This window comes from Salmo salar, chromosome 19 (genome assembly GCF_965601325.2).
Source record: "Salmo salar chromosome 19, fSalSal1, whole genome shotgun sequence".
Classification (NCBI taxonomy): domain Eukaryota; kingdom Metazoa; phylum Chordata; class Actinopteri; order Salmoniformes; family Salmonidae; genus Salmo; species Salmo salar.
The window spans coordinates 56,892,179-56,915,492 of NC_138309.1; the positions used below are offsets into that span (position 1 = coordinate 56,892,179).

Here is a 23,314-nt window from a genome sequence, read left to right on the forward strand (position 1 = left end):
TGACAGGTTGTCATTGTAAAACATAATGTGTTGTCTAATAACCTACATGAGAGGTAAGAAATACATTAATCTATTCACTAATCAAAATGTATTAATATACTATCTAACTTGTAATTTCTCATCTCTCTCTCTCTCTCTTACTCTCTTGCTCTCTCTTTCATTCTCTCTCTGTGTGGTGGTTGTCGCTGGGTCAGTCTAATGAATGTAATGTTACTGAATCTTTCTGAAGCGTTTCCTGGAACCAGATTCATTATTCAGCTGCTGCGCCTGGACGGTGAGAGAGGAACTGCACTTGCTGTCATAGGGCAGCAATGAATCTGTCACTATACAGTCTCCTCTCTCTCTCCTTCCCTCCCTCTCTCTCTCCCTTTTCCTCTCACAGTCACCCTCCTCTCCCTCCCTCCTCTCTCTCCCTCCTCTCGCTCTCTCCCTCTTCTCTCTCTCCCTCCTCTCCCTCCCTCCCTCCTCTCTCTCCCTCTTCTCTCTCTACCTCCTCTCTCTCCCTCTTCTCTCTCTACCTCCTCTCTCTCCCTCCTCTCTCTCTCTCCCTCCTCTCTCCCTCCTCTCCCTCCCTCCTCTCTCTCTCTCTCTCCCGCCGCACGCTCCCTCCTCTCTCCCTCCTCTCTCTCTCTCCCTCATCTCTCTCCCTCCTCGCACTCTCTCCCTCCTCTCCCTTTTCTTCCTTCTCCACTTTCCCCTTTTTCCTTCTGTTCTCTGTCTGCTCTGCCTCTCCTCTCTGCAGATGTCATACACCTCTCACTCTCTGGTGTGAGTAATTCTAGTACTCCATGTCTCCCTTTCTTAATTATACTCTGAAGGAATTCAAGAGTTTTGAACTGCATAGAATTCAGTGGAAACTAAGATGAAGCTTGCAGTAGTTTCCCATCTTGACCTATCTTTTCCTTCTCTCAATAGAAAGCAAGGTGGGCTGAGAAAGAGGATCTCCTAGTGAATACAGTACCTTGCTCAAGGGCAAATTGAAGGGCTCACTCCAACCTGGCACAGTGAGTGTCACTCACCCACTTACTACACTCAAGGCCATCTTTTATATATCACCATGTTTTATTAACCAGTCAGCAAACAAACGGTCTGTGGCACATTATGACTACACACACATAGGCTATACATTACACAAACATGTTATCTCTTACACGACACACACCCAGGCATAAACCAAGGCACACACACAGCATATAATTCTTACAAAGCCATATCCAATAGTATCTGTTCAACAAACTAAATTGGACTTTATGGTCAACAGACAGTAGTCGTCATGTTGTGTGCATTATTTTGTGTCATACAGCATATGATGTAGCCCAGGCCTGACCCTGAAAACAAACTGTTACCTTCTCATTAATTCATGGCCTTCCATACTGAATTACAGCCTACGGTAACCCAGGATTTACTTAGACCATGTGTGTCCTGTGTCCTCTATCACACACGCACACACACACACACACACACACACGACACACACACACTGCTCATAGATCAACTGGTTCCACTTTGTATCAAAGTGCACTAACGCATCCACGGGACTCTCTTTAGTGCTCTTGTCGAGACCCATCTTTGTTAGTTTCCATTATTTATATCTACCATCAGTAAGTTTGATTAAAGTGTCAAAGACACTAGAAAAAGTAGAAGACAACTCCAAACACTGTCCCAAATGTCCCACCTGCAACCAATGGTTAACATAGTATGAGTTTACAAAAATATAGTTGGGATTTTATCATTGGTTCAAAAACATTTCTCATACATAAAGGTTGCGTTCCCCTGCTCAGACGTTGCATGCTTTAACCAATGGTCGTGTGCCACGTCATTGACTGTGTCATCGACTGACAGATTACGTATGATGTGTCTAGCTCTAGCTGATATGTAAAATAACTACCCAGGCGCTGTAAGATCTGGCATGCGTCAGCAACGCCTGGGCAGAGGAACGCATCCAAAGACATGATTCCTCTACAAGTCATACATCCTGAATAGTATCCAATGAAATAACATGCCTAGATTAAATCTAGCATCCATGGGCATTTGGACCAGAGAGCAAAGCTACAGATTTTTTTAGGACACTGTGCCTTTAAGAGGAGTGTGTCGGGGGAGGGGTTTACATTAATAAAACATTAGTTTATTCAGTGGACATGCAAAGACATGGGTAAAGGCTCTCCTGCACTGTAGCATGCTGGATTTCAGACAGACAGACAGACAGACAGACAGACAGACAGACAGACAGACAGACAGACAGACAGACAGACAGACAGACAGACAGACAGACAGACAGACAGACAGACAGACAGACAGACAGACAGACAGACAGACAGACAGACAGACAGACAGACAGACAGACCCCTGCCAACCCACCACAGAACAGACATACTCACACCAACCCTAAAACACTCTCCCCCGTGCAGTGTGGTTGTACCAGAAAAACTGGACGGAGACAAAAACATGGATGCAGAGAAAACAGAAGAATGAAGAGGGAAGCAGAAGAAGAAAGAAGGAAAAGAAAGACGACTTAATAGAATAATATATACTATGAGGAGAACAGAAAACAGAGTGAAAGGATACAAAGAAGGAGAGCTGAGATCCAGTACTAAGACAGTACAGGACGGTGTAGAAGTGTGACTGTCGTGCTGCAGAATGGGAAATTCTTCATCCCCAGGCATGTCAACTCTATCTCCGTGCATACTGTAGTTCCTGCAGGTATTTTTATTTTTACTTGAGTGCCTTTCTCTCAAACGCTGCGGCAGGAAGTTCTCTTTGATCTTTTGACCTGGGGGATTGATGCTGATTTGGGAATGTATTTTTTGGTATTTTCATGTTCTCGTTGATATGCTAATGTTTCATTGACTGGTTTGATTGAAGTCTTATCAGTGAGTATGTTTCCTCGCCTCCATATGATGGTTATTGATAAATGTCTAAATGTACAGTATTGACATGCTGTATTTGAAATATTGTTGCATGTGTGTTGCAAGTAGGATGTCAGGGGCTTGGACTTTCCGTTGTGATCTTTAAAAATGTTTATTGATATAGTATTATAGTGGTTTGAAGGGGCGTATTACAGGCAAATTGGGACTAAAATGTGTTAATGATATTAATGTGATGAGACATATATATTTTTATATCAATATCAATTGTATATTAAGTGAGGGCTACCTTGATTGGCAGTAATAACAATCTAGTTCAGTAATAACAATCGAATGTCACAGTGGGGATAATGTCGACACCATGGCCACGGAGCACAGCATGTGCATCCCATATCCTCTTCAGATCTCTCTCTCTCTCTCTGTAGAGAGACATTCGATTGTTATTACTGAACTAGATTGTTATTACTGTCCATCAAGGTAGCCCTCACTTTATATACAATTGATATTGATATAAAAACTGGAGGCTGGCCTGAGTGGAAAGGACAAATAGATGAGTAGAGTAGATGAGGTACATTTAAGAGTATATACAGTTGACGTCTGAAGTTTACATACACTTAAGTTGGAGTCATTAAAACTTGTTTTTCTACCACTCTCACAAATTTCTTGTTAACAAACTATAGTTTTGGCAAGTCGGTTAGGACATCTACTTTGTGCATGACACAAGTCATTTTTCCAACAATTGTTTACAGACAGATTATTTCACTTATAATTCACTGTATCACAATACACTAAGTTAACTGTGCCTTTAAACAGCTTGGAAAATTCCTGAAAATTATGTCATGGCTTTAGAAGCTTCTGGTAGGCTAATTGACATAATTTGAGTCAATTGGAGGTGTACCTGTGGATGTATTTCAAGGCATATCTTCAAACTCAGTGCCCCTTGGCTTGACATGGGAAAATCAAAAGAAATCATCCAAGACCTCTGTCACAACCTGACCTTAGAGATCCCTTTTATTCTCTATTTGGTTAGGTCAGGGTGTGACTAGGGTGGGAAATCTATGTTTTCTATTTCTTTGTTGGCCGGGTATGGTTCTCAATCAGAGGCAGCTGTCTATCGTTGTCTCTGATTGGGGATCATACTTAGGCATCCTTTTTTCCCACCTTTGTTTGTGGGATCTTGATTTTGTATTGCTGCTGTGTCGCCTGCAGAACTTTACGTTCGTTTTTTTTTTGTATTTTGTTGTTTTGACGGTGTTCATTTTTAAATAAAGTAAAATGTTCACCTACCACGCTGCACCTTGGTCCAATGTTTATGACGAGCGTAACAGAAGATCCCACCACCAAAGGACCAAGCAGCGTGGCCAGGAGGAACAGGGATCCTGGGCCCGGGAGAAAAGGGAGTGGAGGACATCATGGACATGGGAGGAGGTTATGGCAGGGGACAAGACCCTGCCATGGAAGCAGGCGGAGGCAGCGAAGGAGGATCAACGGCGACTCCGAAGTTCACGACCACGACGGAAGCCCGAGAGGCAGCCCCCGGGTTGGCCAGCAAAGCCGAGGGGCAAGTCTGAGAGCGAGGAGGAATATTGGGATAGACTGAGCGAGGAGTATTGTGAGATAGTTGATGGGGGTGATGAGGTAGCGTGGATGCATTGATGTCTGGAGCAAGACAGTCGCCGTGAGGAGCGTGGGACCAGTCAGGCACCATGTTTTGCGGAGATACGCAATATGTCTCCAGTGAGCATCCACAGCCCGGTGCGTTCTGTGCCAGCTCCTCGCACTTGCTGTGCGAAAGTGAGCATTCAGCCAGGACGAGTTGTGCCGGCTCAGCGCTCCTGGTCTCCAGTACGCCTCCTCGGTCCAGGATATCCTGAGCCAGCTCTACGCACTGTGTCGCCAGTGGGCCTTCACAGCCCAGTGCGTCCTGTGCCAGCGCCCCGCACTGTGTCGCCAGTGGCCTTCACAGCCCAGTGCCTCCTGTGCCAGCGCCCCACACTTGCCGGGCTAAAGTGAGTATCCAGCCAGGACGGGTTGTGCCAGCTCTACGCTCCAGACCTCCAGTGCACCTCCATGGTCCAGTATATCCTACACCGGTTCTATGCACCAGGTCTCCAGTGCGCCTCCACAGCCCAGTACGTCCTGTGCCTGCTCCTCGCACTCTTTCTGAAGTGCGTGTCCCCAGTCAGGTATGTCCTGTGCCTGCTCCCCGCACTCGCCCAGAGGTGCGTGTCACCAGTCTGGTGCCACCTGTCCCGGCTCCACGCACTAGGCCTCCAGTGCGCCTTCCCAGTCCAGAGCTTCCAGCGACAGTTCCCATTCCAGAGCTTCCGGCGACAGTTCCCAGTCCAGAGCTTCCGGCGACAGTTCCCAGCCCGGAGCTTCCGGCGACAGTTCTCAGTCCGGAGCTTCCGGCGACAGTTCTCAGTCCGGAGTCCGGCGACAGTTCCCAGTCCGGAGCTTCCAGCGACAGTTCCCAGTCCGGAGCTTCCGGCGACGGTTCCCAGTCCGGAGCTTCCGGCGACGGTCCACAGTCCAGAACCTCCTGAGACGGCCCACAATCCGGAACCTCCTGAGACGGCCCACAGTCCGGAACCTCCTGAGACGGCCCACAGTCCGGAACCTCCTGAGACGGCTCACCTCCTGAGACGGCTCACAGTCCGGAACCTCCTGAGACGGCTTATAGTCCGGAACCTCCTGAGACGGCCCACAGTCCGGAAACTCCTGAGACGGCCCACAGTCCGGAACCTCCTGAGACGGCTCACCTCCTGAGACGGCTCACAGTCCGGAACCTCCTGAGACGGCTTATAGTCCGGAACCACCTGAGACGGTCCACAGTCCGAAACCTCTTGAGACGGTCCACAGTCCGAAACCTCTTGAGACGGTCCACACTCCGGAACCTCCTGAGACTGCCCACAGTCCAGAACCTCCTGAGACGGCTTACAGTCCGGAACCTCCCGAGACGGTCCACAGTCCGGAACCTCCCGAGACGGTCCACGGCCCGAAGCCTCCAGTGATGGTCCATGGCCCGGAGCCTGCAGTGATGATCCATGGCCCGGAGCTTGCAGTGAAGATCCATGGCCTGGAGCCTCCAGCGACAATCCAAGGACCGGAGCCTCCAGCGACGATCCGCGGCCCAGAGCCTCCAGCGACGGTCGGCGGTCCGGAGCTTCCAGCGACGGTCGGCTGTCCAGAGCCTCCAGCGGGGGTTCCCAGTCCGGAACCTTCTGCGGCGATCTACGGTCCGGAGTCCCCGACGACGATCTACGGTCCGGAGTCTCCGACGACGATCCACAGTCCGGTTCCTCCGGCGACGATCCACAGTCCGGTTCCTCCGGCGGCGATCCACGGTCCGGTTCCTCCGGCGACGATCCACGGTCCGGAGCTTCTGGCGACGATCCCCGCACCAGAGTCGCCACCGAAGATGCCGGATCCGCGAGCGGAGCAGGGTCTACGTCCCACACTGGAGCCGCCACCGAGGCTAGATGCCCACCCGGACCCTCCCCTATAGAGTCAGGTTTTGCAGCCGGAGTCCGCACCTTTGGGGGGGGGTACTGTCGCGCCCTGACCTTAGAGATTCCTTTTATTCTCTATTTGGTTAGGTCAGGGTGTGACTAGGGTGGGAAATCTATGTTTTCTATTTCTTTGTTGGCCAGGTATGGTTCTCAATCAGAGGCAGCTGTCTATCGTTGTCTCTGATTGGGGATCATACTTAGGCATCCTTTTTTCCCACCTTTGTTTGTGGGATCTTGATTTGTATTGCTGCTGTGTAGCCTGCAGAACTTTACGTTCGTTTTTTTTGTATTTTGTTGTTTTGACGGTGTTCATTTTTAAATAAAGTAAAATGTTCGCCTACCACGCTGCACCTTGGTCCAATGATTATGACGAGCGTAACAACCTCAGAAAAAGTCTGGTTCATCCTAGGGAGCAATTTCCAAATGCCTGAAGGTACCACGTTCATCTGTACTTTGGTGCGAAAAGTGCAAATCAATCCCAGAACAACAGCAAAGGACCATGTGAAGATGCTGGAGGAAACAGGTACAAAAGTATCTATATCCACAGTAAAATGAGTCCTATATCAACATAACCTGAAAAGCCGCTTAGCAAGGAAGAAGCCACTACTCCAAAACCGCCATAAAAATGCCAGACTACGGTTTGCAACTGCAGATGGGGACAAAGATTGTATTTTTTTGGAGAAGTGTCCTCTGGTCTGATGAAGCGAAAATAGAACTGTTTGGCCATAATGACCTTAGTTATGTTTGGAGGAAAAAGGGGGATGCTTGCAAGCCGAAGTACACCATCTCAACTGTGAAGCACGGGGGTGGCAGCATCATGTTGTGGGGGTGCTTTTCTGCAGGAGGGACAGGTGATCTTCACAAAATAGATGGCGTCATGAGGATGGAAAATTATGTGGATATATTGAAGCAACATCTCAAGACATCAGTCAGGAAGTTAAAGCTTGGTTGCAAATGGGTCTTCCAAATGGACAATGACCCCAAGCATACTTCCAAAGTTATGGCAAAATGGCTTAAGGACAAGAAAATCAAGGTATTGATTTGGCCCTGACCTCAATCCCATAGAAAATTTGTGGGCGGAACTGAAAAAGTGTGTGCGAGCAAGGAGGCCTACAAACCTGACTCAGTTACACCAGCTCTGTCAGGAGAAATAGGTCAAAATTCACCCAACTTATTGTGGGAAGCTTGTGGAAGGCTACTCGAAACGTTTGACCCAAGTTAAACAATTTAAAGGCAATGCTACCAAATACTAATTGAGTGTATGTAAACTTCTGACCCACTGGGAATGTGATGAAAGAAATAAAAGCTGAAATAAATAATTTTCTCTACAATAATTCTGACATTTCACATTCTTAAAATAAAGTGGTGATCGTAAGTGGTGATAGTTTTACTAGGATTAAATGTCAGGAATTGTGAAAAACTGAGTTTAAATGTAGTTGGCCAAGGTGTATGTAAACTTCCCACTTCAACTGTATACGGGCAGTAGTCTATTAGGTTTGATATTTTCTGTGCATTAAAATGCATCGCTCCGTAATGTGAGAAGAAAAAAAATTCCCACGCAGAGAATAAGTTCTGCTTTATACATGAGTTGATATTTTTACTGAATGAAGACATTGCCTTGGGTTGTGCCATAAATGGCTGTCATGCGTTGTATGTTTGTATTTAGAGAATTTCTTTGAGCTCTGCAGAGTGAAGGAGGTTTTCTCAGCACTGTGCGTTTTTTCTCAGACTTGCCTTAAATGCCTGAAATCTTCATGTGTAGCGACTGAATGAGTTAAGCTCACTCTTCTCAGTGACGTGAAAAAGCCTTGGGGGTGGGGGGGGGGGGGGAAAGACAAACATCAGATACATAGAATGTATGAGTGACTGACTGAGGAAGAAAAGGGATACAGGAAAGAGTCTGTCACACGGAAATAGCAGTCTTTGGAAACGGGGAAACGGATCTTAAATAAATGGTGGTTTTCATGTATCATTTGATCTAGCGTGTTGACAGTGGGCGAGACGGCAGGGGCAAGGAGACACACAGAGATGCAGAGAGCACTGGGAAAGGCATAGAGGCATAAACTTGAAAGAGCTTATTTAAACCAAGTACACAGCAGGTGAGATGACTTTGAGTACTCATTAGGCCAGTCAACTGTAGGAGAGATGAGATTGAATTATAGGCTAGAAAGCCAGTTACTCCTGGTGACCAGGTTTCAAGTAAGATATACTGTAGCCATCAAGTGAGATATTGGGTTCTTTACAATCAGGAGGGACATTTTGATTGGTAAAAAAGGTTCTTAGCTGAATGCCTGGGGATACGACAGTAAAGAATTCTCATACTGATTTCCTCCAAATCCATTCCCAAGGTGTATGCTATAGGGTCAAAAGCTATATGGCCGAAGCTCCAATAATATAAGTCCACTGGAAGGTTAATAGTTCCAGTTCATTTCTGTACACAGCCATGACGTAGGGGGCAAGGGGTTATTTTCACACTGGGTGTTTTTACAGGAGGAAATTGAGCCATGGCTGGTGTTCAGAAATAGGCATCTGTGTTCAGGGTTTCCTCTCCTGCATTTTGTATGTGACAGATGTGGCATTTCCCCACGTTTGTTTGCTCAGGTGCGAGCTTGATGATTTAACTATGTCTTGAATGAAATCAAACAAACAGAGACTAAAGCCTGATTACTAAATTACATTGTGCGGATGAGTAACTGCTAATTTCTTGATTATACACTCTGTCCCTCTGAAATCCTGATATCTGAAGGTGAAATGAAATGTTTTGTCCTGCACCACAAGCAGATGTAGCATGTATCATTTCAATTCCTTATCTTTTCATGTCTTTAGGCATTGGTTAATTATTGGGTGATATGGCAGTTAAGAGCATTGGGCCAGTAACTGAAAGGTCGCTGGTTTGAATCCCCAAGCCGACTAGGTAAAAAAAATATGTCAATGTGCAAGGCACTTAACCCTAATTGCGCCTGTAAGTCACTCTGGATAAGAGCGTCTGCTAAATGACTCAAATGTAATGGATAAAAACGGATTGATGATGGCAATCTCCCATCAGGAATCTCTCCATGAGGTAAAAAAACAAACCTGAAGGTACAGTAGTAGAGAAAGAAGAAGCAAGGGAGTGAGAGAGAAAGAATGTGCTTGCTGATTAGATTGTGCTGACTTGGGTTTTCACACACGCACACACACACACACTGCAGAAGCTCGTTCTTCACCCTGCCCATCCACAACAGTCCCACAGCCTCCAGTGTGATTTTATTGGGATGACAAGTGTGCAGTCCCTCCATATTTCTGCCACTCCAGCCTGAATCCCACTAAGTCTACACTAATCATCCCAGTTGGGCTGCTCCTTACTGCTCCTTACATCAATGGTAATCTGGTTTTAGCACAATAGGGGATGTCATTACTGCCCACACTTTCTCCTTAAAGCAGAACGTGGGGCCAATACAGCAGAGCAGCGTTATCTATGGTCTCTATCTACCTTGCTAATGATCTAGTCTGTGAAAATGATGTAGCCTTTGATTGGCACAGTGCTAATGCCTTCTTCCAGTTTGATTACGTTATAACTCCAGGCTCTATCACTCCCCCACAATCATGATGAAATTGGATGTGCTGGTGTATCATCAACTATTAAAAAAAATAATCCTCCCAACCACAATAGTGGGTGAGCAAATACCGTTATTGAATCTATTAGCTTTATATTTGAGTCGCAACCAAGACGAACACAATATTCACAGTAAACCAACATCCCCCAAAATATGTTCTCATCAACAGTGTGTGAATAGGAAGTAAACATCACTTTTTGCAAATATAAACTTACAAACTCTACAGGAATGATAAGAATATCTATACATCTCCAATTAAACGGACGTGTTCGCATCACCTTGGAGTGGATCAGTAGATGTGTAAACAACATGCATGTGTAAATCCCACAGTAGAGTGGGTGTCTAATCGCGTACACCAGATACACAAGACGTTGCAGCACCGACAGCGAGGCGGCCACCGACTCACATTGAAAACCAAAAAGAAAAGTGAGAGAGAGAGAATGATGGATATCGTCGTAGTCATTAATAGAGACAGGAAAAGACAGCTCGCCTCATCCTGTGTTATCAGGCGAAAGGTGGCAGCATGGGAGGATCATTGTGCTGGAGGCTCATGTGCGAGTCTGAGATACAGTGAGAGAAGAGAGAGAGAAGAGAGATAGAAGAGAGAAAACGGAGACTGGCTCATTTGCAGCTTGTCCCTGAAGACGGTGAAAGGATTATACTCTCAGAAACACACACACACACACACACACACACACACACACACACACACACACACACACACACACACACACACACACACACACACACACACACACACACACACACACACACACACACACACACACACACACACACACACACACACAGTCTCAGCAGCACAGTCAGAAACCTTGCCTGCCTCCAATCTCTGGCACTGCACTGTGCACTCCTCCTTTGCTCTTCACTGCCACTCGATACACACACTTACACACAAACACCTCACACACACTGGGACACACACTCCACTACCATGTAGAGCCTCTGCAAAGGACACACCGGCACAGGACCAGCCAGGTACGATCCATCCATTCCTGCTGTGCCATAATTGACACATTCTGCATCAGTGGACTGGATGAGTGGTGCTGGAATGAGCCAGGCAGTCAGCTCGGCTGCGGAGCAGACCTTCTTCTTGCAAAGCTGCATGCACCAAGATTATCTGGCTTTTGCATAACCAAGAAGAGCGAGAGGGGTTGGATGCTCAGACTGTGGTGGAGCCCAAATCCTCTGCTCTGCCGCCCAGGGAGAGAAGTATGCGGCTGCAAGGCACATCAGCCTTAAAGGGGAATGGAAACACTTTAGTAACTTCCCTTTTAACCTGGATTGACCTTGAGTAGTTAACGGACTATTAAAAACCATATTGAGCACGAGCCAAAGTCTTGCCTTCTTAAATGGCACAGTTAGCCTTCTGCCAGTCCATTTCTCACGTGACTGGGGCAACCATGAATATGGATGAGGTTGTAAGCTAGCAGACATGTCAGGGCAAAATTCAAGTAGTATAGGATATATTCATCTCGTGCAATTAGCTCATATTTTGTTGAGATATCAGAGGATTTCAAAGGGAAAATTAGAATGAGCGTGTTGGATGATGCTGTGCACCCCTCTGGGTTTTGACACTGATGGCTTATGATAACATCTTACCTTGTTTTTAGTTTAGAGTACGTCAGAGGTTTTGCTTCGTATATCGGAAGTAGCTGCAGCTTTGGTGATATATAAGCTGATTTCTAATACAGCCGGGAGAGTATTGTTGACTCCAAATCAATGTGATGCTTTTGAAGTTGTGCTGATCAAATTCCACTAATCTACAACTTCAGAATCCCTTTGATGTCCGTTTGATATCAGTTTGTAAATCCCCGGATATCTAGGGCTTTCTTTTCTTGAAAAACGTCTTTCAACAAAGAAGAATGTCACAGGTTGAATTAAAAGGGGAAGGGAAAGGGGGATACCTAGTCAGTTGTACAACTGAATGCCTTCAACTGAAATGTGTCTTCTGCATTTAACCCAACCCCAATTAGTGTTTTGTTGTAATTCTTTTGATCCAGCTTACATTTTTTAAAGAATTGTCTCTATGACATAATGCCATCCATCTCCCAGAGCACTTAATTATGTTTTCACTATGATGGCTTAATTTCTCTGGAAATGTCTTCATCTATTTCTTTATAGCCAGCTTTCCATCAGAATACTCAATCATATACACTTTAGTTGAGGTCATCTTGACAGACATTGACCCACATTTTGATACAGTCTCAAAGCTGTAATTTCCCTTGTACAAGATGCTGTCTTTTTTTAAAAGATGATGAGAGGGAAGAGTGTATATCTGGCTGAGGTGGGGCTGATCTGGTTGTGGTCTGGTTGTGGTCTGGTTGGGGCATTTCTATGGTCTAGCTATGGTCTGGTTGTAGTCTGACTGGTCTGGTTGTGGTTTGGTTGTGATCTGGTTGTGGTATTTCTATGGTCTAGCTATGGTCTGGTTGTAGTCTGACTGGTCTGGTTGTGGTTTGGTTGTGGTCTGGTTGTGGTATTTCTATGTTCTAGCTATGGTCTGGTTGTAGTCTGACTGGTCTAGTTGTGGTTTGGTTGTGATCTGGTTGTGGTATTTCTATGGTCTAGCTATGGTCTGGTTGTAGTCTGACTGGTCTGGTTGTGGTTTGGTTGTGGTCTGGTTGTGGTATTTCTATGGTCTAGCTATGGTCTGATGTAGTCTGACTGGTCTGGTTGTGGTCTAGTTGTGGTATTTCTATGGTCTAGCTATGGTCTGGTGTAGTCTGACTGGTCTGGTTGTGGTTTGGTTGTGGTCTAGTTGTGGTATTTCTATGGTCTAGCTATGGTCTGATGTAGTCTGACTGGTCTGGTTGTGGTCTAGTTGTGGTATTTCTATGGTCTAGCTATGGTCTGGTGTAGTCTGACTGGTCTGGTTGTGGTCTAGTTGTGGTATCTCTATGGTCTAGCTATGGTCTGGTTGTAGTCTGACTGGTCTGGTTGTAGTCTGACTGGTCTGGTTGTGGTCAGTGGCCGTGGTCTGTCAGCGGTCTAGCTGTGGATTGGCTGTAAGGTCTAACTAGCTGTATGTTCTGGTTGTGATCTGACATGGTCTGTCTCAGTGGTCTTGCTGTGATCAGACTGTGGTCTGTGTCTATGGTCTGGCTGTGGTAGGGCCATGTTATGGTCTGGCTGTGGTAGGGCCATGCTATGGTCTGGCTGTGGTAGGGCCATGTTATGGTCTGGCTGTGGTAGGGCCATGTTATGGTCTGGCTGTGGTAGGGCCATGTTATGGTCTGGCTGTGGTAGGGCCATGCTACGATCTGGCTGTGGTAGGGCCATGTTATGGTTTGGCTGTGGTAGGGCCATGTTATGGTCTGGCTGTGGTAGGGCCATGTTATGGTCTGGCTGTGGTAGGGCCATGTTATGGTCTGGTTGTGGTAGGGCCACGTTATGGTCTGGCTATGGTAGGGCCATGTCATGATCTGGCTGTGGTAGGGCCATGTTATGGTCTGGCTGTGGTAGGACTATGTTATTGTCTGGCTGTGGTAGGGCCATGCTATGGTCTGGCTGTGGTAGGGCCATGTTATTGTCTGGCTGTGGTAGGGCCATGCTATGGTCTGGCTGTGGTAGGGCCATGTTATGGTCTGGCTGTGGTAGGGCCATGTTATTGTCTGGCTGTGGTAGGGCCATGTTATGGTCTGGCTGTGGTAGGGCCATGTTATGGTCTGGCTGTGGTAGGGCTATGTTATGGTCTGGCTGTGGTAGGGTCATGTTATTGTCTGGCTGTGGTAGGGCCATGCTATGGTCTGGCTGTGGTAGGGCCATGTTATTGTCTGGCTGTGGTAGGGCCATGCTATGATCTGGCTGTGGTAGGGCCATGTTATTGTCTGGCTGTGGTAGGGCCATGCTATGGTCTGGCTGTGGTAGGGCTATGTTATGGTCTGGCTGTGGTAGGACCATGTTATTGTCTGGCTGTGGTAGGGCCATGCTATGGTCTGGCTGTGGTAGGGCCATGTTATTGTCTGGCTGTGGTAGGGCCATGCTATGGTCTGGCTGTGGTAGGGCCATGTTATTGTCTGGCTGTGGTAGGGCCATGTTATGGTCTGGCTGTGGTAGGGCCATTTTATTGTCTGGCTGTGGTAGGGCCATGTTATGGTCTGGCTGTGGTAGGGTCATGTTATTGTCTGGCTGTGGTAGGGCCATGCTATGGTCTGGCTGTGGTAGGATCTGGCTGTGGTCTTTTTGCTGTCTGACTGTGATGCTACAGCAGGTTGGTTGTGATTGAAGATCTGCCACCCAGAAGAGCTGACCCAGCAGCCCGCTGCATTACTCACAGCCTCCAGCCCAGTCAGGTCCCATCCTAGCCAACCTCCAGCCCCCAGCCCAGCCAGGCAACCAGCCCAGCCAGGCACCCAGCAGCTACAGAGGGCAGGGGTTAAGGAGACATTTGGCCCTGTGGGGACATGGAGGGGAGAGATCAGTGATAACAACAGCATGGGGTGCCAGGCTGTGTCATATAAATGCAAAGGGTAGGATGTTGATGCTGTGCACATGCATCGATACATCTGTCTGCCCTCATGCTCAGCAACACATTGTCTTGAACTTGTGTGTGTATGGGGGAGGGTGTGTGTGTGTGTGTGTGTGTGTGTGTGTGTGTGTGTGTGTGTGTGTGTGTGTGTGTGTGTGTGTGTGTGTGTGTGTGTGTGTGTGTGTGTGTGTGTGTGTGTGATGTGTGTATATGGTGTTTTTTCATTATCAGGTGAGCTAAGTTTTTAATATTTTTGACACACAATACATTGGATCTCTCTCTCTCTCTCGCACGCATGCAAACGCACACACGCACACACGCACACACGCACGCACACACACACACACACACACACACACACACACACACACACACACACACACACACACACACACACACACACACACACACACACACACACACACACACACACACACACACACACACACACACACACACCCACACACACACACACACACTTTTCTATTTAACTGTCTGCTCGACTGAATCAGTTTCCCATTTGCCTTTCTTTTCCTCTGAGCATCAGTCTTTTTAATTGCTTAGCCTACTTCACTGTCCATGTAGCAGTTGACTTATGACCATTGTTGAATATGTCTGTAAAAAGTTTCCAGTTATGAGTTGCTGGTGTGTGAATTGCCTCAGCGCGCATCACATTTGCAGTCAAGGCAGATTTGAGATGACGCTTAAGCAAAATTAGTGAATTCAGCAAATTACTAAAGACTAACCAACAATGTGCCGTCGTGCGGTGAGCTTTACAGTACATATGCTATCCACAGAAAATGTTTCCCTTAGTTGGCATAGTGTAGTGTACTGATCGTAGTGTCGTATGACTTCAAAACAGGGCTATTCCATCAGGGTCCTACATGACTGAAACACCTCTGGTCACTTTCCAATCTAATCAATACATGAGTGAATTTTGTAGCTAATCAATACATTCAGTTGATCAATCAACTGCCAGTAATCCTTCAGCCCTGCGGGGCCGGTAATTAAATAGCCCATCTGCTCCGAAAGAATGCACCCTCCTAACGCCAAGGATACAGAATAGACCAGGGATCATCAACTGTTTGTTGACGGCAAATTGACCTCAAGAAGCCCAAACAGATATAATGTTTGACTAAAACAGAATCATTTCAAACCTTGCTAACATTTGTATACGATCACGTTTCTTTCTATTATGCGTGGTAGTACTTGGGAACAGATTTCTTAACTTAAAATCACTTGGAGCTGATTTCCTTGTGTTTTTAGTGTATTATGTCAAACCCCCAAAAATGCTCAGAAAATTTGGGGCCCAAATAAAACCACACGCCAGTTGGGGAACCCTGGTATAGACACTATGTTATGTGTGAACCATAAGGTACTATATACCCTAAGGAGGCCCCTCTCATCAGCCTCTTTCATCACACCTACTCCTCATGTGTGTGTTATTGTGCCCTCGCTATGCTCTCCAACCTATAGTAAACCCTATATTCATGACATTGCGCTCCACCCTAATGACGCTTAGTTGCCTCTCATTCATGGAGCTGCCTGGCTGAATCCCAAGCCCGGTCTTGGTCACTAACATGGAGCTGCCTGGCTGAATCCCAAGCCCGGTCTTGGTCACTAACATGGAGCTGCCTGGCTGAATCCCAAGCCCGGTCTTGGTCACTAACATGGAGCTGCCTGGCTGAATCCCAAGCCCGGTCTTGGTCACTAACATGGAGCTGCCTGGCTGAATCCCAAGCCCGGTCTTGGTCACTAACATGGAGCTGCCTGGCTGAATCCCAAGCCCGGTCTTGGTCACTAACATGGAGCTGCCTGGCTGAATCCCAAGCCCGGTCTTGGTCACTAACATGGAGCTCCCTGGCTGAATCCCAAGCCCGGTCTTGGTCACTAACATGGAGCTCCCTGGCTGAATCCCAAGCCCGGTCTTGGTCACTGATTAGTCTGCACTTTTAGATCATGGACTCTGACTCATCCAGCCCTGGCATTCAGTCAATGTCTGAACCCAGAGGGAGAGAACGTCTTCTCAGCTCCAAGCATAGATCCTGGCCAGGGACAACATTAGCAATAACATATGACTGTGGTCATGCTATGCATAGTGTGTATTGTCAAAAAGTTACAGGCACCAGCTGTCATAGTAGGCATGTGCTAATGTATACCCCAAAATATTTAAAAAACATATTCCAAGGTATAAACTGAACCATAAACCATAAACTGAATTGAGCTCCATACAATATCCAATGGAATGAATCCTTCGATACAAAATGGTCATTATTAAGGGCATTATTACGTAATTACCATTTCAACATTTCATCTCTATCTCGACTGTTAACTGTGTTTTCTGTGTTACGATGTACACTTTCCTCTGACATGCAAGTACTGTCACAACTAATGCGTCAGGCCCTCCCATTGGGACTTCACTGGTGGAGGGAACAAGCTGTTCTTGACTTTAATTCCATGGTGTCATGTGCTTAGCTCTGTGACAGGCTGTCTGTCAGCTGATGGACCGTGGTAAACTGTGGTACTGTACTGTGAGATATGGGTGGGGTATTTAGCCAAGAAAGCGGTATATACGCTATGAATGTACCGTTTGGGCCAGAGGCCATTGGAAGATGTATGATAAGGGAATTCAATTCATATGGAAAGGTTGTATTGAGATGTGTCTTGATAGTGTAGTGAGTGGATGGTGGCTTAGCGTGTGAGAGAAGACGATTGGGTGGAATGGTCGGGAGCTGGGTGGTAAGAGATTGTGTGGAGAGAAGGAATAGAGAGGAGGAGAGAGCACAGTAATGAGAATCAGTTGTGTGTTTGTGTGTGTGTGTGTGTGTGTGTGTGTGTGTGTGTGTGTGTGTGTGTGTGTGTGTGTGTGTGTGTGTGTGTGTGTGTGTGTGTGTGTGTGTGTGTGTGTGTGTGTGTGTGTGTGTGTGTGTGTGTGTGTGCGGGCATATATCTGTGTGTGCATGCGTTTGACGTGCGCACGTGTATGTGTGTGTGGGGGACATTGGGTTTTCATGGTGAGATGTTTATCTCTGGCAGAACCAATTCCCCCTGCTTGGAGCACAGGGACACACTCAAATAATAGATTTATCTTAGAGCACCAATATATTTCAATATTTTGTCATGTTCATTATGCTGAATTATACATGCACACAAACATGACTGTCTGCAATTGATGACAGATTTATTTCAATATCCTGTGCAATATCCCAGCACCCAAAACATTTATCATCTAATGGTTAGCATGTCAAACCCTTCATTCCCATTGACTAGAATTAACCACTGGAGACAGTAGAGTTCAAGTCACTTTGTGTTCCGATGCTAAACAGAGCTGTCTCTCATGCTCTTCCATCGGCCAGTAGCCAAGCTCTTCACAAACCGGATGAGAAGAGCTCACTGTTGGGTGAAAGGAAGCAGTGTTTCCTTAGCCCGGTCCAAGATCTGTTTGTGCTGTCTTGCAAATGTTTGGGATGACAATGATCATACTGTAGGAGTTGACAAGACAGCGCAGACAGATCTGGGACCAGGCCAGCGTGTCCATGGTTCAGTAAGGCCATTTTTGAGTGGATAGTGTCAGAAATTGGTGATGGCAATCAAGTTGTGAAAGTAATATGACTGACATCAGTGACCGACTGAGAGAGGGAGTAAAGGAAGGAAGTTTGGAAGGATAGGGAGGAAGGTGGACAGGAGGAAAGGAAGGAAATAAGGGATGAAGTTAAGGAGGGAAGAAGCTAGGAAATCATTTTAGTAGGACTTGGCTAGAGCATGAACTTGCCATTCCCAGAGCTGAGCAGAAATAATCAGGAGTCAGAGTGATGAAATCATAAAAATAAAAAAATGGCCTCTGTCACACCCCCGTGTCAGCGGCGTCCGAGGTTGTTGTGTTCGCCCCATAATGAGAAATGTTTGGCCAATGTGTCCATGCTCCTGTTTGGCTGAAATACAACACCGCCGGGCAATGTCTATCACTCACAGGGTTTTAAGTTCCGCTTTAACTCTAATGAACGCTAGCTCCGGTGATGAATCCTCGGCCGCCTCGCAAAAGAGGAGTGAGGGAGGAATGAGGGTGAGAAATGGCCTCCTCCTACAGTGACAAAGTTTACATAAAAGACTCTGCAGTGTGAATAGGAAAAATTAAAAGGATGTTCGTCACCAGCATTAATAGTGTAATTAACTCTCCCATAACGTTTCTAATAATGGGACCTGTGTTAGAGGTGACAGGTCATTAAGAATCCGACTGCTGTGAGTTATACTGCCAGGGTAGAAAAGCATTGGGAGATACAGGGTTCCTTGTGTATAGATGGATTCAACTGGTTTCATTGAAAATGTCATTGTTATAGTGATATCATTTGAATATAAAATTCAAGTGATACGTCATCTATTTACATGATGTCATCACTTTAGAATAGAACGTACTATATTGTCCAATCAATGTGTAAACATGCCTTTGGCTTCATAAATGTTCCATTATAAAACCTTCAGCCCCCGACAGATTTTCCCTGTCTCCTCTAACAGATCTCTGCTGTCATGGCTGCATCATGGAATCCCTGCATCCCTCCCCTACTCTGAAACCAAGTGATATCAAACCCTGTGGAACGCATTATCACCGTTTCTGTTCTGTACTGAAAGAGCTCCATCTGGAAAATATGACCTCTGACATGTACGATTTTGGGGGATTTGTGGATTAATGAACAAAATACTAAAATAGCGTTTTTAAGTGAACTATCCCTTTAAACTGGGTGCAGGGCACTAATTCAGCCCAGACAATGCAGTAACAGTGACTGTATTACCCTGAGAACATCTGTGTCGGTCGGAGAGCTTTAACAACTGTCTGGCTGTGGCTTTCTAACCTCGAGATAATCACACATAGAGCTGCCCATCTACAAACTAAGTAATGGGCCTAAACTGCAGAAAATCAATATGGATCCCTCTATCAGTGCAGCCATAAGACGTGATTGACTGTATGGATTCAATACCATCAGCTGTTTAACTTCTGTAAGACCTACTTACGGAAACAGAGAGGAGTGTAACAGTGAATGGTCAATGGCTGATGTTGCATTAGGCGTAATGTATGGACCTTTATAGAGCATTTTTAAATATTGCATTGATGCTTGCACGGTTATGGTTCACTATCGTATATGATGCTGACCATTCTCTCCTTTATTTATTAGTTTGCCGTTGGACTGTACTTGGCGACTTCAACCTCCCGACGTTTGCCTTCGATTCATTTCTTTCCAACTCTCTCTTTCCCCTCCTTGTCTCTTTTGACCTCACCCTTTCGCCAACTTTTATCGCCGCTTTATCCGGAGTTACAGCACCCTGGCTTCCCCCCTGTCTGCACTCACCTCTCCCAAGATTCCGTTCACATGGTCCCCAGCTGCTGACCGGGCGTTCCGGGACCTCAAACACCATTTCACCAATGCTCCCATCTTAGTTCATCCTGATCTGTCACACTTGTGAACTCTGTTTGTCTGTTGCCAGTTGGTTTTGTTCGTCAGGCCTACCAGCGTTGTTCCCCTTGCTCCTGTCTTTTCCAAAGTTCCTGTTTTCTAGTTTTCCCGGTTTTGACCATTCTGCATGCCCTGACCCTGAGCCTGACCCTGAGCCTGCCTGCCGTTCTGTACCTTGTCCCACCCCCCTGGACTACTGACCATTCTGCCTGCCCTGACCCTGAGCCTGCCTGCCTGCCCTGACCCTGAGCCTGCCTGCCCTGACCCTGAGCCTGCCTGCCGTTCTGTACCTTGTCACACCCCCCTGGATTATTGACCTCTGCCTGCCCTTGACCTGTCGTTTTGCCTACCCCCTGTTCTAGTAATATACTTTTGTTATTTCGACACTGCCTGCCTGCATCTGGGTCTTCCCTGAAACGTGATACACAGGCTCTTCTCTCTCTCTCTCTCTCTCTCTCTCTCTCTCTCTCTCTCTCTCTCTCTCTCTCTCTCTCTCTCTCTCTCTCTCTTTCTCTCTCATGATCTGCCCATTCCATTCTCAGACGACCCCAGAAAAACAGTTTGCTACAGTCTGGTAATGCCTAGCCAGCAGATCTAGTCACTATTGACTTTCTGAAAAGGGGCATTCGCTGGGTTTTTCCTAGGGAGCTCATTTAGCTCCTTTAGTGTCAGTCCTTGGTCAATTTATCTCCATGGCCACAAGCTTGTGCTATGACATACTCCCTAAAGGAGGAACAGCTCACATCCAATCATGGATTCGGACACAGAATGGTCCTGACATTCATGAGTGCTGTCATCTCCAAGATTTGGGACTTCACCCTGTGACAGTAGTGTCGCCTTGACTGTTGTGGGATCTTACAAATGCTGCAGCTGTTTGAGGCCATGGATATAAATTGATGTGTGTGTGTGTGTGTGTGTGTGGAGGGATGAGGTTATGTGTGTGTCTTTGTGTGTGTGTGTGTGTGTGTGTGTGTGTGTGTGTGTGTGTGTGTGTGTGTGTGTGTGTGTGTGTGTGTGTGTGTGTGTGTGTGTGTGTGTGTGTGTGTGTGTGTGTGTGTGTGTGTGTGTGTGTGTGTGTGTGTGTGTGTGTGCGCGTACCTTAAGGAGAGTGAGACTTACTTGACTCTGGATTGTCATTATATAGAACAGGATCATGTACTCAGGTCATAGTACTCAGGTCATAGTAATAAGATATTCCCGTTTCACCATCTCCACCATCACCTCCCATGAACATACTGTAACATACATCAATATTGTCAGGATGCTATTTAACTTTAGGGAAATCTAATATTAAAGTCTGAGATCTAGCATTTTTTATTCATTCCCCCGTATAACCTCCACAGCACATTTTCTTATCTTTCCCTTCTTCTCTCTGCTTGACCCCTGACCCCACGTTCCCTCATCTTTGACCCCTCCAGGTCGGGAGAGAAGAAAGGGTCACATGATCTCCTCTGGGGATGCAGAGTTCCCGCGTGAGTACCACACCCTGGGCCACGGCGGCACGCGCCGTTTCCCTCACAACAACAACAACAACGGGGGGCTGGTGCCAACCTCTGGGAACCGCCAACGCCACAACGCCATCGCTGCCAAGAGCCTGGAGGCCCTTACGAACCTTCACAAGGCTGACATAAAGCGCCAGCACGAAGCCTTTATGGACCTCCAGAAAAATCAGAAGTACCCGGCCAGCCCCTGTATGTCTCAGGGCCAGAGATCACCTAACTGTGGCCGCCAACAGCAGGTAACATCTTAATACCCTCAATTACCCATCCCTGGTACAAAAACAGTTGAGAACCACAGGAGTATCCAGGCTACAGGTCAATTAATCAGTTTATCATGACATCGTTGGCTGATAGTTATCAGAAGGTGTTAGAGGAAGATGGAAACAGAGATTTGATATAGGAAGGAAATAGACCCATTGATCCATACATGAAAGGTTGACCTCTTCCACCCATCAAATCCCCCTCTCTATCTCTTTCTTTTTCCTCTCATCCACCACATGCTTTGCAGTCAATGCCTGCATGCCAAAGCTGTTAGAGATGTAAAGCACCATGACTTTGCTGTGTAGACTGTTGATTCTCCCCTACCCCATCCCTCTATCCTGATCCCTCCGTCCCTCTACCCCAATCACCTGCCTGTGAATACCACCATTCATCATAGACTCCCGTCTCTCTGCACTCGCTCCTCCATCGGCCAAGTATCACTCCATCCCCACCTCTGTTTCCTCCCTTTTGCTTTTATTTGCTCTGTGTATTTACCCTGGCGCAGCCATCTATTTCTGCACACAAGTGTGCGAAAGAGAGAAAAAGAGGGAGAGACGGAGGGGCAGATAGAGGGAGAAACAGGTGGAGTCCACGGTTGCCACGGTAACCCCCGCACTGCCCCCCCCCCCCCCCCCCATTCCCTTATAAGGCAGTCAATGATATCATATGGCTGGCAATGCCTAGGCAAAGAGAGAGAGTGGAGAGGGCGGATGGCAGCAGTAGCAGCAGCGAGAGAGAGAAACAAAGAGGGAGAGATGAGGAGTGAGAGAATGACTGAAACTGCGATTGGACTGTAATGGTATAGGGACAGAGAGTGAGAGAGAGAGGAAGTTCCACTGGTTCTACTTCAGATATCCAGACCAACACCGCCTGGGATTTACTGATTCCTCTGGGCTCGCGGGAGAGCGAGAGGACAGAGCCGCCGCAGTCAGAAAATGGAGAGGGGGGAGGAGGAAGGGGAGGGAGGCATGTGGAGCATCATGTGAACCAGCACACCACCACCAGTCAGCCAGCGGCAGCAGCAGGCTCGTTGAGTAGCAGCAACGGTACCAGTTCTCCCTTTCATTCATTAATCAATGGAGACGTGCAGAATCCTGTGTGTTCTGGTGTTACTGTGGAATAGATGTGTTTCTGCCGCTGCATGTGGGGCAGAGAGAGAGGAGAAAGGGAGAGCGAGAAAGAGAGTGATGTATGCATGTAGGGAAGAGATCTGTTTCTGTATCTGACTGTGTGTGCATGTGACTATGACCAGCCAGTGTGTGCTCGTTTGTGTGAGTGTGTGTGAGTGTGTAGCTGAGACCAGTGCAGGTAAGACAAGATGCAATAGGTATGCCTCTCCTCTACTCCCTCCTTTCTGCAGTCATAAGAGGAGGGGTGCGTGAGTGTGTGTGTGTGTATGATCTGTGTGTCTGGGCTGGCTCATGCCAGGTTTTACCAGTGTGCAGGTGTTGGCCAGGTGTGGTTGTGGTGCCGCAGTGTCTGAAAGAACAGGAGGGGGCTTGTGAGTGTGTGTGTGTGTGTGTGTGTGTGTGTGTGTGTGTGTGTGTGTGTGTGTGTGTGTGTGTGTGAGAGAGAGAGAGAGAGAGGGTGGGTACAGGGATGACTACTTGGCATGCAGGTCAGGCATCCGTTGCTCCCCTCTCTCT

The 23,314-nt window shown here is 47.0% G+C and overlaps 1 protein-coding gene across 2 annotated transcripts in view; it reads left to right on the forward strand.

Moving 5' to 3' along the window:
- The first annotated feature begins 2,163 nt into the window (after positions 1-2,163).
- The window catches only part of LOC106579341 (SRC kinase signaling inhibitor 1), a 58,524-nt gene continuing 37,373 nt past the window's right edge, over positions 2,164-23,314 (forward strand). Inside the window, exons 1-2 of one of the 2 annotated variants that reach the window (XM_082965825.1) lie at positions 2,164-2,700; positions 21,327-21,646. In XM_082965825.1, the coding sequence (XP_082821951.1) occupies positions 21,350-21,646 (297 nt within the window). In that variant the 5' untranslated portion in view covers positions 2,164-2,700; positions 21,327-21,349. Of the gene's footprint in view, positions 2,701-21,326; positions 21,647-22,357; positions 22,715-23,314 lie in introns of those variants that run through there. The other variant, XM_082965826.1, reaches the window with a different exon arrangement.